This window comes from Pezoporus flaviventris, unplaced genomic scaffold (assembly GCF_033815535.1).
Source record: "Pezoporus flaviventris isolate CSIRO_AGI_PZ_B2104156 unplaced genomic scaffold, CSIRO_AGI_Pfla_v1 ptg000029l, whole genome shotgun sequence".
NCBI classification, from domain to species: domain Eukaryota; kingdom Metazoa; phylum Chordata; class Aves; order Psittaciformes; family Psittacidae; genus Pezoporus; species Pezoporus flaviventris.
The window spans coordinates 13918075-13933068 of NW_026892577.1; the positions used below are offsets into that span (position 1 = coordinate 13918075).

Consider the following 14994-nt stretch of genomic DNA (forward strand, 5'->3'; position numbering starts at 1 on the left):
AATTGATGTCTCTCCAATTCAGAGACAAGGATGTTGTGTGGGACAGTGTCAAACGCTTTACACAAGTCCAGGTAGATGACATCAACTGCTCTACCCCTGTCCATCAGCTCTGTAGCCCCATCATAGAAGGCCACCAAATTGGTCAGGCAGGATTTCCCCTCGGTGAAGCCATGCTCGCTGTCACCAAGCACCTTGCTGTTTTTCATGTGCCTTAGCATGCCTTCCAGGAGAATCTGCTCCAAGGTTTTGGCAGGCACAGAGGTGAGACTGACTGGTCTGTAATTCCCTGGGTCATCCATTTTCCCCTTCTTGAAAATGGGGGTTATATTTCCCTTTTTCCAGTCATCGGGAACTTCACCTGACTGCCATGATTTCTCAAATCTGATGGCCAGTGGCTTCACAACTTCATTCACCAGCTCCTTCATGACCCACGGATGGATCTCATCAGGTCCCATGGACTTGTGCATGTTCAGGTTTTTAAGATGGTCTCGAACTAGATCCTCTCCTACAGTGGGCGCAAGGTCTTCATTCTCACAGTCCCTGTATCTGCCTTCCAAGACTTGGGTGGTGTGGTCAGAGCCTTTGCCAGTGAAGACTGAGGCAAAGAAGTCATTCAGAACCTCAGTGTTCTCCAAATCCTGTGTAGCCAGTTCTCCTGAGAGCTTCCTGAGGGGGCCTACATTCTCCCTAGTCTGTTTTTTATTTGCTATGTACCTGTAGAATCCCTTCCTGTTATCTTTAATGCCTCTAGCTAAGTTTAATTCTAACTGGGCCTTAGCTTTCCTAACCTGGTCCCTAGCTTCTCGGACAACATCCCTGTACTCTTCCCATGCCACCTGTCCTTGATTCCACTTATTATAAGCCTCTTTTTTCAATTGAATTTTCCTCAGGAGCTCCTTATCCATCCAAGGAGGTCTCCTGCCCCTCCTGCTGCACTTCCTTCTGGTTGGGATGCAACACTCCTGAGCTTGCAGCAGGTGATCCTTGATTATCAACCAACAGTCTTGGGCCCCTCTGCCCTCTAGGGGGACACTGCTACATTTAAACTTTAAATATTTAAACAACTAGAATTTTATTTGTGGTCAGAAAAGCTAGCTCTTAGGAGAAAGCTGGCTCAAAGAACTGATAATAGGAGATACAACATCCATTTCCAGCCGGACTGCACATAGATTGAAAGACTTTTTCCAGTCTTCTCACAGTTATTTATAGCGTGCCATTCACAAACATGGGTATCTATTAAACTCTTAGAAGCAGAGTTTGCAGGGAAATGAATGATTGTGGTGTGCACAGAGCAGCGAATCCAAGCGGAGCCATTGCCCTGTGGAACCAGACTCATAATAACAACTGACAACAAATGGCATGATCTGAGCCAAGGAGCTCTGTGTACTTTGTAAGGGACAACTGCGTACACTGTCACCATCACAACTGTTCCCCTTGGTGGCAGTCTGAATACAGAGGTCAAGGACACAATGGGATTGAAAAGATTAGCCTTTGCACCGTGTCAGCTTGTGTGCTACCTGTTTTTGTGATTTAATGACGTCACATGCTGCTTAAGGAGTAAATTTACGTTGAGCTCTTTATAAATGGTATTTAAACAAACCTAGTTTAAAACGGTATCTTTATTCTCTTTTTCTCTTTAGCAAACCTTTCTGAGGATTGTGATTCTGAACTGAAATGTTTTTCTAGATGTTCTACTAAAATGGAAACAACTTTAAACAAAGACATAAGTTTGCCAACAGGCTGGCCAGCCTGGTGAAGAGAGCTTTAAACAACGAATGATGAAAGCCATGGACATACTGGAGCAAGTCCAGCAAAAAGCCAGAGATCATTGAGCAGCCAGAGAATCTGACAAAATGAGTGCCTGAGGGAGCTGTAGCTGTTCAGTCTGAAAACAGTACTCTGTGAGATCTTATCAGGTTTATAAATATCTGGCAGGAGGGTATATAGAAGATAGAGTCAGACCCTTCTCAGTGGTTCTGAATACTATTCTCAGTAATAAAAAATGGTCAGGTAACCTAAGATCACCAGGGAGTCAATGTGAGAGAGCATAAGGTTAAAAGGCTGCCATCCTTTGCTCAGTCTGTATACTAAAATTCATGCCAAGCTGCCAAGAAACCCATGCTCATGGTCAAAGCTACAGTGCATTTGGCAACCCAGGTTAACCTCTTCATGCTAGACTGGCCATTTATTCCAGGAAATCTCCCCTAGAATCTGAAATCTCTGCTGACTACTTATTTCATGAACCCCCAGAGCTAGTCATTGGTAGTTTTAAGAGACCATGAAAATTTGCACCTGTATGGAAAAATCAGTTAAATTACTATCCTCAGTGTTTATATTTTTAAGATTACATTTTTAAGAAAAGGGATAGCAAATTATTTAAAAAAAGAAACATAAAAGTTCAGGTTGTTTATAAAGGTCCCCAAAACACACCAGGTCAGTGACACCAAAATATTTCAGTGCCAAAAGAATGGCTGTTAGAGGCACACAGTGTCTGTTGTACATACCTACAGAATCAACTCTCTCAAATTAGGAAATTTAGGAAAAAATAATAAAATTCTGGCTATTAATTTCTTGGATTATACATATAAATCTCTGATGACCAGGCAGTGGCCACAGAATTATCCACATCAAAACCCATGCAGTTGAAATAAATGCATTTGATCTGTGTTTCTTCAGAAAATCTTAACTGAATGAACCACATTAGATGGACAGAGACTCAAATACAAACACTGAACTGTGTTGGGAAACCTTATAAATACCTTTGACATTTACGTGCAGCTTGAATCTATTTAAATAACCCTGTCTGTTATCCTTCTTAGGAGTTTCCACGTTTCACAACGGCTCAGGAATGGTCTGCTACTAAGAACTACTCCATAAATAATTTGATTTCTATAGTAACTCTGAACATCAATGTGAACAATGTGAACATCATTGTGAACTATGAACAAATGACATCATAAGTATTAAAATTATAAAGCACACATTTATGGTATTCTCAGAAATTAAAACAATTTGAAAAATATAGCACCTGCTCATCATATTTTTAAATCAAACTACCTCAGCATGGAAAAGAATCAAAGCCAAATGTATTTTCTTAATATGTGATCTTATTAAAAAATTGAAAGGAAAGATGATAGCAAAATTTGAAAAGTTTGAAATGCCAGAAATGTGAATTTATTTTATCTTTAGTAATTCTAATTGATATTTGTATTTATGTTTATTATAAGAAACTATATATAACAAAGATAAAATACTGAATAGTATGGAAAATATGAAGAGGAAAGGAACTAGAATAGAAAATAAATGTCTTATTCCAGCACAAAAGCTTTAAAATTCAGTACAAAGCTAGTACTCAAAAAAGTTTAAATATTCTAATTTACAAAATTTATTAGAATACTAATATGAGAAAAACAAAAAAAAATTATCGATACAAGTACAATGTATTTTCCTAACTCTAAAATGAGGACATCAGAAATATAAGGTACATTTATAGAATCATAAAATCACCTAGGTTGGAAAAGACCTTTAAGATCATCAAATCCAACTATTACTCCAGGATTGCCTGGACCACCACCAAACCATATCACTAAGGACCTCGTTTACATTTGTTTTGAACGCTTCCAAACTATATTATAATTTCTGTCAAATCACATCATCTTCTTGGTTTGCCCTAATTGTGCATTGTTTAAATCACAACAAACAATTACAGGTTGAGATACTGCAACCTCACACACCCACCAGCGAGGATCTTATGCTGCTCCCCAGGCTGCTAGAGGCAAGTAACCCAGCCAGAGAAAAGGAACCAGGCCAGAATGTGTGATTTCCATGTGAATTTTTAAATCCTTATGGCAACTGCAGTCTGACAAAAATTGGTGTCTTACACAGCGTTTCATATCACAGTCAGGGGAAACTAATTTACCGAGTTAGCTGCCATTACACATCTATCACTGACCTGTTTGTTGTGCACCAGAGGATCAGAGTCATGTTGATTCTTTTAGACCTTTTGATAAAAATGAATGTTGACACAGTCTGGTCTCTGGCAGACAGATAAAGTTGTACTTTGAGATTATTATTTTCAAATTAAGAATTGCCAAAGGGTATGTATTATTTTATTCTTATAGAAGGAATCTCTTTCTGCTTCTGATCAATGTGGATGGCACAAACATAAATAAGATTAATTGTACTGCAACTGTTATACTCTGCTGAAATTCAGATCTGTTCCAATGAATACAGATCATTTGCTGTCATTAAGTTAAAGTTTACACTCTAAACTCGTGTTTCTCACATAGCCCTGGGGTGTTTACTATTTTTCATCATACCTTTTCCATTCATGTGAGTGATGCTGAACTTCTGATGGTAGGAAACTTCAAACATGTTATAAAACTAAAACCAGACTTAAGCTTCCCTCTTTGCTCATTTTCTGTCAGTTATTAACATTTTCCTGCTATTTAAAAGAGCAGAAATCCCCTACTTTTTCTGAAGAAGGCACAGAAGAAAGTACATTACTTGCAGTACTCTGCCTGGTTATTTATGCATATAGAGTAAAAATTGTACTGTCTCCTGAACTCAATTTGAATTCAAGCCATTTTCTGGTTTTACTTTTTCCTTTAGGCTATTTTTGTAAAAAATAAAATTATTTTAAAAAATTTGTAAGTAAGTCATATCTGACTGTGCTGGGTCAAATTCTAGTTCTTTTACTCCATCTTCAGATGGGTAAACCACTTAAGAAAGCTCACATTTTTGTCAGGTCTTTAGGATTTCACCCATTTTATGCATGTATAGCTTCATAACTATTTACTTTTAGTAATAGAGTTTCCATAATCTCCTGACTGTTTCAATGGAAACAAAATTGCAATTTAAAAATTTTCTCTGTAACATTCTGTTTTCCTCTTCTTAAGCACCTCTCACAAATACACATGTGTACGTCTGCGCACGTGTATAATGTGGGCTTAATATCTAAGTGGAATTCCTCATATTAAATTTCAATGGAAAATTTTGCGTGCATGGTACAATATATATACTGTGAATGAAGGAGTTAACATGCAGGTATACATGACTACACATCAGACAATTTTATAAGGTCTAAGAATGATTTTATTTGTTTAAAATGCTAAAATGATTCCCTTAGGATTTATGAGCTAAGAATGCTCAAGGTTTAGTGTCCTGACATCTCTTTATTTAGCAGTCTCCAAGATCTCACACTAAGAAGATGCTAAGCCAGTGCCTTCTGTCATAGCTCAAGAGTTTCAGACGGCTTGGAAGCCAGAGAGGAAGGTGAATGTACTATGCCTGTGAGCTGTACAATATGTACACGGCACTGTTTTTTTGCTAGTATCAAGTTAGGACTTCTTGCTACCACTCCCACTTTGATGGTAATGTGGTTCTAAAGGAAATCCTAAGAACAATCCAGCAAAAATGGGTGAGGTAAATAAAGATGATGTTGAAAAATACTTGGAGAACAACCCCCAGTTTGCCAAGGAGTATTTCGACCGAAAAATGAGGGCAGAAGTGCTGGGAAGTATCTTTAAAGTGAGCCCTGGAAATGTGAAGGAAGGAGTCAGCTTCAAAGACATGTCCCGTCTGGAGGAGTGTGACATACTTTTTGAGCTGCTAACAGAAATACAGGATGAAGGAGGCGATATGGAAAAGATAGTGCACAAGGCCTTACAGAGGCTAGCACAGCTGCTGGCAGCTGATCGGTGTAGTATGTTTCTTTGCCGTTCCCGAAATGGTATTCCAGAGGTGGCCACCAGGCTTCTCAATGTCACTCCAACTTCCAGCTTTGAGGAGAATTTGGTGAAACCAGACAATGAGACAGTTTTTCCTCTGGACATCGGGATAGCAGGATGGGTTGCTCATACCAAGAAGTTTTTTAACATACCTGATGTGAAAAAGGTAAGTGACTGCTCTTGGGGAATGGGATTCTGTGCATCTGCTTACTCAGCTTCCTGCACAGCGCTTGTGGTACAGAGTCATTCTTCAAAACATCCAAGAGACAGAAATCCAGACAAAAAGCAGTGAGGTATTTCCAGTATCCTTGCACAGTAGTTGTAACGTAATTTATTATAGTGAGGAAGGGGACTATTAGCTTAATAGAGACAACAGGTACTTGTATTTCTGTTGAACAAGGCAGGCTCCTATTCTGTTTTCCAGTACGGGCTTGCAAGTGTGCTCCCTTGTCATTAGGTGCTGCCATACATCCACCTCTGAATACAATCAATTTATGGCTTTTGTAATGAGGATTCTTTGTTGTAAGTAGGTGAATGAAGCCAGATGATGATGATGTCAACATATACTCTCAGTTTCAAGCCTGTCTTTGAATTTAAAATGACTCCAAATCTTGAGGGTGTCCAGATCCAAGGCTTTTGTTCAGAACTATCTATAGAAGAAAATTAATGAGTCAGAGCTGGTCTGACATTTTCAGAGTTCATGTTGAATTTGCACAGAATCACCCTCTTTAGTTATGATGCTGACAAGGCTTATTACAAATGTTAATTAAAATGATGAGTGACCTAAGAGAAATTAAACATGCATGATGAGAGCTGCATTCAGAAACAGCTCCGAAATACAAGGGGAAACATAAATGTGCTGTGATTGCTGTAGATTTCTTTAAAAATAGATAACCTTATATTATCAAATGGTGACATCTTCATCTCCTTTTTGTGTTATATGGAAAAGCTCAACATAAACCGAATGGTACTAAGATAATTATATAAGATGGCAGCCTGTCTTCTCAGTATTTCCTATACAGTCGACTTAAAATACTGGGCCATTTTAGGGATGGAAACTACCTCAGTGCCTTAAGATCAATATAAATAAAAAAAAACTTTATACACTGCAATTGTCTATGTTTTCCAGGAGATAAACTAAAAGGATTATATTTTATAATGGTACATATTGGCAGACATAAAAAATAAAGGACTACTTTAAAAGCTCAGAAACAAATGAAAATGTATATGTATGTGAAAATAACATTCCAATACATAGTAAACTACCTCAGATGCAAGTAGGAATGATAGCAACGAACAGAATGACTGATTTGAGAAAAAAGAAAACAATTGATTTTTAACTGACCACTAAGATGCTTTCTCCAATGTCTGCTGTCCTGACAAGAAGCACCTGACCTACTGCCTCTTACCACCACACTGGGAGATTGGAGGATAATCCTTCTAAATTCATAAGGCTGATTACATGAGAAAAGATCAGAAGGATCAAGAAAGATATGGTTTTTTATCAGAAACTGCAGTGCTCCTTAATTTCGTTGTGTGAGAGGTGCACAAAGGAGGGCTGCCCAAATATTTCTGTGTTTGCAATAGAATTTGTTCAAAATGTTGTGACTAATATAATTTGAATATGCTTAAATAAGAGAACCTTTTTGTCCATCTAATCCTGCTAGGTATACATTTTGCACTCATAAATTAATCCGTATCAGATGAATATCTGTTCAGCTATTATTCAGCCGTTCTAAGGTAATCTTAGGCATCCTTTTACTCTCTTAGGATTACTGAGGTCTATGCCATTAGGCCCACACTTAAAAATGCAGTTAAACCAAGGTGCCATTAATCCATATTTGGTAAATGAATGTAATTAAAATATTGACATTACATAGGTTAATTGCAAAACTCCCAGCTTTTTCTCTGGGACCAAGATTTGTTACTTAAAAACAACCCTCAAGGTCTCAAAATTGTCACCATTTCTGTTCAATTTGTACAAAAATTCAGGTGGCCGAATCCACACTCCTCACACAGACCAAGTTCCCAGTAATGTCACCAAAATCTCTCCATTTTGGAGACAACTGCAGAACCAGAACTGCAGCCTTAGTCAAAATGTTTAAGGAATAGATTTAGTCCATGGCAGCAGAAATAAGCAGCTGCTGAAGCCTTAATCACATTTTTGAAAGCATAATGATTTTTCAGATAATTTTGTATGCACTTCAGTCAAACTAGATTGCTACCCAAAATGAGCAAAAAATTACAAGCAGACTTGAGAGGAATTTTAACCCTATTGCCTTGTCAGAATACAAAATGCACAATGAATAATTCTAGATACTATAGTACTTTAAATATGTCATGTCTAACCACTTTCTACTGTTGACACAATCCATATCCAAACGGCATAGTGTTTTTTAAGTCTTAAGTACATGACAACATTGACAAACCCACAGTGAGACATTTCCATGCTTCAATCACCACCCCTTTATAAAAGAAGTGAATGTAATGAAAGATCACAGCAGCAATAAATCATTGCAAGAACTTAAGACTCCACTTTTGGTGCCTGGTAGCCAGTTCTTCAGGGATTATCTTCTTCAACCTAGAAAAGTATCAATAAACATGAGGAAGCTCCTCATCCTGACTAATGCTTCAGAAAAGAAAAGCAGAGGAAAAGATACAGACCTTTCATAATTAACTTAGTAGCAAGAACAGTCTCTCCCCACAAGATTATGGACCTGTTGACTGCAAGAGCTAATAGTGTTTAATCCAGGATTTAATGGTAGTGAGAAACAGAAAGCCAGGCAGGACCATTGCCATAGTAATTTGCTTCACATTATTTCCAGGGTCTGGCAGAGTATGTGACACAAATATTCCAAATTAAAATAATAGACTACATAAAATTTGATACGTCCATTAATATTCTTTAAATATTAACTGATAACATGGACAATGTGAGAAAGAAGAGTACAACTGCCTTACACCTTTTGCTAAGTCAGTATTTTGAAATAAAGCTAAGAAATAGTTAAACAAGGAGCACCTCCTCTGAGCAATCAAAATCTTACATTCTCAGCATGTAAGAACCAATAATAAATACTTATATACATTTGCTCGACTACATATATTTAAATTATTGCAATATTCCCTTTAGTTCAGAGATATTTGAAGACAAAGATTTAACTGAGTATTGGAAAGTCCTGGTTATAGTAGAATAAATTATATGAATGGTGAAATAATGGTGAAAATAAAATCATATGCATGGTGAAAAACATGCTTCAAAAGAAGTGAAAGCTTTTGGATTAGACCCATATGGGACTGAAATGTTCTGATGCAGAAGAACAAGCCCTCATTTGTAGAGGTGCTGCACTGGAATCCACAATCCCCAGTGAAGAATCAGCTGAATGTGGAGAGATTCTGATGCTTCCAATTCAGATTAAGCATCCAGATCAGTGATCGTTGTGGCACCTAATTTAACAACTTCAATACGTCTTCAAGTTGCAAGCACTTGTATCATCCCTTAGTAAACTGATACAGCTTCATTTCGTATGAATCTTTTTTTTCTGTAGGAGCTCTACTTCTCTTTAATGCAAGGGCAGGAGAGACTTCAGATTCATTCCTGTCCTAAATGACAGGAGTTTCAGATTCACAGGAATGTACCAGTACCCAGACTTCAGGCTGCCTGAGCCTGGAACAAGGAAGAAGAGATACTCCATCCCTTTTCTTGACTCTATATCAGATTGTAAAATAAATTATTTGAAGAGGGGAGAAAAGAAGAGAAAAGGGAAGCGTGGTCTTGCAGCTCAGTGGTTCAAATTCCCATGTGGCAGTGAGGAGACCTGGACATTGAACTGCTGTCTAGCTGTGATGTGCAAACAGTTGCTCTGGTAACACACAGCAGTGGTCCTCTGACCAGGAGGTAGTCTTAGAATGCCTCTTAGGGCAAGAAGACATTGCTGGAATCAGACGCATTGATGCCAAAAATATGAAGCAATGAGAAAGCGCAGGAGACAGCAAGATGGTCAATGACACAACTGGTTGCTCTGAAAATGGAAAGAATAGAGTCACGTTGTGGTAGAGCTGGTACAGGTCAGTCACTTGCTAATAAGATGTCTTAGTTCTTAACTCATATTCTGCTAGTCCCCTCACAAAGTGATCTTGGAGAAGAAGCCCCAATATCCAGCATATTGAGGAGGCAGAGTGTGTAAAAAAAAGCTTCAAAGTCCAAAGGAAGATTGTTGGAGGGAAATTCTTGAGAAACAAAGTGTTGAGAAGAAATGAGAGCAAAGATACACAACACTACAGATGCACTGCTTTGCTGAACTTCTGGAAAGTAATGAGAACTGAAACAACCCCAAGATAAACTCAAAATGAGGAAGAAAATTGACAGGTAACCTTTTACGTGGGAAGAACTTGTGTTGTAAATGTTAATGTCTGCTCCTCCATTTTATCTTATCATCTTGATAATAAAAAACAGACTGTCATGAAGTCACACTCAATACAGTAAAATATTAACTGCAAAAATGGAAACAGGAACAAATCTGTGGTAACTGCACCTTCCAGAAGAAAAACACGAACCTTTAGTTCTTTCCTTGAATTAATTTTTGTTAAAAGAGGAGAGCTTCCAAATTAAGGAAAAAAAAAAAATTAAAAAATAAAATTAAAAGCTCCCCTTTATCCTAATTTTCTTGTTTTCTGTGAAAAAAAAATACTTAAATATAATAGATTCAATTTCAAAAAGTTGCAAGATAGCCACTTCATATGGCAAATAACAAGCAGACATTTCAGTGACATGACTGAAAAGTTCAACCCCCAAATGCTGTTAAATATATATGAAGGGCTACTTGATTCAGTTTCAGAACTGTAGCGATCTTGAAGATACCAACTTCAATTTGTTTTCTAATGCTTGGAAGTTACATGTCAAAATGCAGCTGTTTTACATCCCTGACAATACATGATCTTTTGAATGTGGCCTAATGAATGGCCAAATCCATTAATTGGGTTTGGTTTTGAATTAGACTGATGACATTATTGTAGCTGATAGCAGTTGGTTTTTATTTACCATTCATACTCAATTATATCATTATGAAAAAAACCCCACATTTGTGAGTTGAAAATAGGACAGGCGGAAGTAAGAGATGGAGCAGTGTAGCACACCAGTACCACCTTGTCAGTGTTAGAAATTTTGTTTGAGAAATCTGAGCCAGTGCAAGACAATCAGCGGGAGAACAAAATATCTGTAAGAGGAGAAAATACTGAAGGAATACAGAAATGTGAAGATGATGCAAAGAAATGATGCGTGTGGCACCAGCTCCTGATGTCAAAGGCTCCTGTGGTTCCTGTTCCAGCAGTGTTCCAGAACCTCTCCTGGTCATCCAAAGGACGATGTATTTTGACCATTCTGAGCTAATCTATCCAACCCAGAACTGCCAGCGCAATATGAGCAAAGTAGCTGAAAGAGGTCCCAGAAAGCCATTATTCCTCTGTGCTTTGTAAGAGGAAAGAGGTGGAGTAAAATAGGCATCTGCTTTCTTGGCACTACCACCTCAGCTACAGGATTAAGTCTTATGAATTCTGAACTGCGATATTTGAGGCACTGCACCAAAATAAAAATGCAAAGGTGGGCTGCACAAGATACTGACAGGTCACTCAGAGTCAACACACGGAAAGAGGTTTTTCAATGGGCCTAATAGTGATTGACATATGAAAACCAAGGTGTAAATGTCACCTGATGGATACAAAAAAAACCAACATCATGATGCTTGCTAGCAAGGCCCCCAGTTACTTAAGCAAAGTCTTATGGGAAATCCTCATTTTCTAACATTTCAAACCACATGTCTAATGAAGATGCTGATGTTGTACCAAATTAAAAGCAGTTGGGAATAAGCAAGTATACTGGAGATGTGAGAAGCCTTACTGCTAACAGTTTTGAGCTGCTGTTCCTATTATCTCAAATCAACCAGAGCAGTGAAACTTCACCCTGACTAGCTGAACAGGGAAGAGGGATCCTTGATCCCTTATACTTTTCCATTTTTCTGTCTTTCCTGAATTTGTATAAATGATATGCTTTTGCATGTGCAATTGAAACTAAATTAACAAGGGTTGCACTATCTCATTACTTAAATGTTTTGCCTTTTCTCATCAAATTTACACTCAACAACTAATTTACACTGCAGACTTTGACCTGGAGTTTCTCATACTGTCAAACTCATTTTCCTCAGGCTGCATTTTGTTGTTAATCTCATCAGAAATGCTCAAGGCTTAATTCAGTGTGCTGGTATAGCAAACCCTAAAATAACATTATGCACTGCAAGGTGTACTTCCTTTATTAAATACTGTAGGATGGTTCCACAAACATTAGAATGATGGTCTTCAGCATTTTCTTAAGCTGGCATAGAAAATTTGCGAAAGGTTAGAAAATTTTGCAGAGCACCTCTTCATAGTCACTTAAAGAATTGTGGGATAGCTAAAACCAGCTACTGAAGGAGAATTCTTCATGAGAGAAATAAGGTCTTTAAAAACTAGTGAAAGGAAATACAGAGGAACATATCATTCCCAAGAATGGAACTGAGATCTGCAGGAAAACAGAACGCAAGATGATTCCTTCTTTTGGGCACCCCACCAGTAAGAGCTTTCCAGAAACAATGAAGTAACATTGATTTTTTTTTAAAGAAAAACAAGCTACATAATCTTAAAGTATTATCTGCTTATATAGCCTTTTAAAATTAACTTCTTGAAATGCCTACGGCTCCCAGGGGAGTGATTTTTTTTTCTCGTTTATATTTATTTTATCTCAGAATCAGATATGGTATAGTTCCAGTAAGGAAGTTTATCTGTAACTGCCATATGAGGAAAATAAGTCATTTTTAGAAAGACAGGCCTTACTTTTCCCTTTCACACAGGTGTGATCACACTGCTTACACAACAGTGACTTCTGATATAGTAAATTCCACTGGTAGGTGTGAGGTGGAAATAAGCATACAAACCTTAAAGAAAATGAAAAGTTGAGGCCAAATTATCTAAAAGTAGAACTTTATATTGATATTTCATTGGTAAGAGGTTTGTATTAGTAATGTCTAGTAGTGCTGGTGAATTACAGTGAGATAGAAATGGTGTCATGGTTTAGAGAATCAGGAAACATGAATTAACTACTAATTTGCAAGTGTATAGGCTAGATCCATTTTATCTTGCCAAACTCTTCAGTCACCTTCCATCACCTACAACAGAAATATGAATACAAAGAGGTGCCCTGATTTTCCATTCAGGTATGCTGGTGCTAGCTTAGTGCAAATCCAGGACATGCTGAACATTTTAGGATATATCTACAGATCTGATCATTGTACAGTAAACAGCTAGGTATCTCAGCTTTAAGAGTAGCTAGTAGAAAATGCTTACAAATGTACTACAATTAAGGAGTTATCACAGATCACCTTTCCTTTATTTTTTAAAAAAGCCTGTCTGATGATTTAACTGAGAGCTAAAAGTTCACATCACTCTTCTGGTTTTCTGCCTCTGGTACTGCAGAACACATTTCTTGCTTACCTATAAACATAGTTTTCCAGACATTGCAAAAAGTTATTTTCTTTGAAAACAAAAGAAGCTTATGTTCTCAAAAGAAAATATTTTGAAACCTTGAGATAAAGGCTTCAAAACTTGTAGCAACTGTGTGCAAAATATTAAATAATGAAAAGCCTAAAGCTAAGCACAAATTTTTGCTTATATATACGAATCATGTGCTATACGAGTCTTTGTACATGCTGTGGGAATGTTGGCAATGTGCTATGAGGTGTTTGTATATTTCTGCATTGCACTGTCTAGGCACAACTCAAGATGGCTTGCGGTCACTGAACTTTCTGTTTATTAACACAGACTTGCATTCAAATTTTCCTATCCTCTGCAAAAATTGTATGACCAAAAGTGCTTCTTCTGAACAATTCTGAACACCGCTGCTTGTACCTTCAGTCTGGAGTCAGCAGCTGTGTTCTGCTGATTCAGCTCATGTGGTGTGTACAGGTCCCTTTTAAGTATTCAGAAATCCAGGAGTGTCTGAAAGTTTCATTTATCCCCTCATAGCAGCATACAGCACTCTCACATCAGGAACCTGGGCCTTGCCATTATGCTAGATGGTCTTGGGGAGGCCAAGGGACTGCAAAAGAGGGTCAGATAATCTATCTGACTTACTTAATTTTGGATGGCTAAAACAGAGATTCAGAAATTATTGCCAAAGCCCAAAACCACACTCAAACCCAGACTGGTTGTATCAGTAGGCAACAGGTCTCAGAGAAAATAAAATATTTCCACATAATAACATACTTGCTTAGCAGATGGCAGGGCATTATCTGAGTTTTACACAGAAGAGACAGATTGACTGTCATTTTCCCTGGATGTCTGTTGAGATACCTCTACACCTTTCTCCAAGAAAAGCAGAGAATAACTCATGGAAAGTTTGACTGAAATAGAAAAAGACCCTTCTTCACCTGGATAGTATATGCAAAACTGGCTACCCTTTTCAGCGACTCAAATATATACTGATACATTGAACTACAGAGAAAACATACTGGTTACATTTATTCATCTCAATGTGATTTATGAAGATGTCCTTAGGAGAATCAGTTCTCTGTAAGAGAACCCAGCCAGTAAATATAGAAGAGATTTCAGAGTTACTGCCACACATTTAATTCCTTCCAGAGTAATGCACTCATTGAAGGAAATCTAAAATGCAAATATAAAAGATGGGCTATCTAAAGACTATGAAGAATTGAAGTGTGCATGTGGGGAAACCCCTAACATTCTGAACACATAATAAAATCCAGTCTACCTTCTCAGGGTTGTATATGCTATAAATTCAACATATACCAGAAACAATTGCTAGAGTGAAGAGGGGAAAAAAGAAATTAAGAAGGAGGATACAAATAGTAGACAAACAGTTTTAGTTCTGCATTTCCTAGTCTTTTCTTATTGGATTTCACAACCTAGAAAATGTTTAAGTAGTTTTACATATGATTTCTGAAAGAAGAAATTCCATTATACAGCATCCTGCAACATTCTCCAGCCCATCAGCAAGGAAGACACCTTGAGATGCATCATGCAGATCTTGGCTGCCTAGGCTATGGCAGTAATTAATAGCAGTAATATCCATTAGCTCTGCAGGCAGACATGAAGTAACATGTCAGTAACTTTATAAGTGGGTTCACAAATACTTGCTAACAGCAGGGGATTGGTAAGGTTTCGGAATCTTGATTGTTGGTGGGTGTCTTTAAAACAGGACTCCTTTGGTCCCTCCCTGGCT

At 37.7% G+C, this 14994-nt stretch overlaps 1 protein-coding gene across 1 annotated transcript in view; it reads left to right on the forward strand.

The window, feature by feature from the left end:
• The first annotated feature begins 5170 nt into the window (after positions 1-5170).
• The window catches only part of PDE6C (phosphodiesterase 6C), a 29096-nt gene continuing 19272 nt past the window's right edge, over positions 5171-14994 (forward strand). Inside the window, exon 1 of the mRNA XM_061459118.1 lies at positions 5171-5895. Within this exon, the coding sequence (XP_061315102.1) occupies positions 5416-5895 (480 nt within the window). The 5' untranslated portion in view covers positions 5171-5415. The remainder of the gene's footprint in view (positions 5896-14994) is intronic.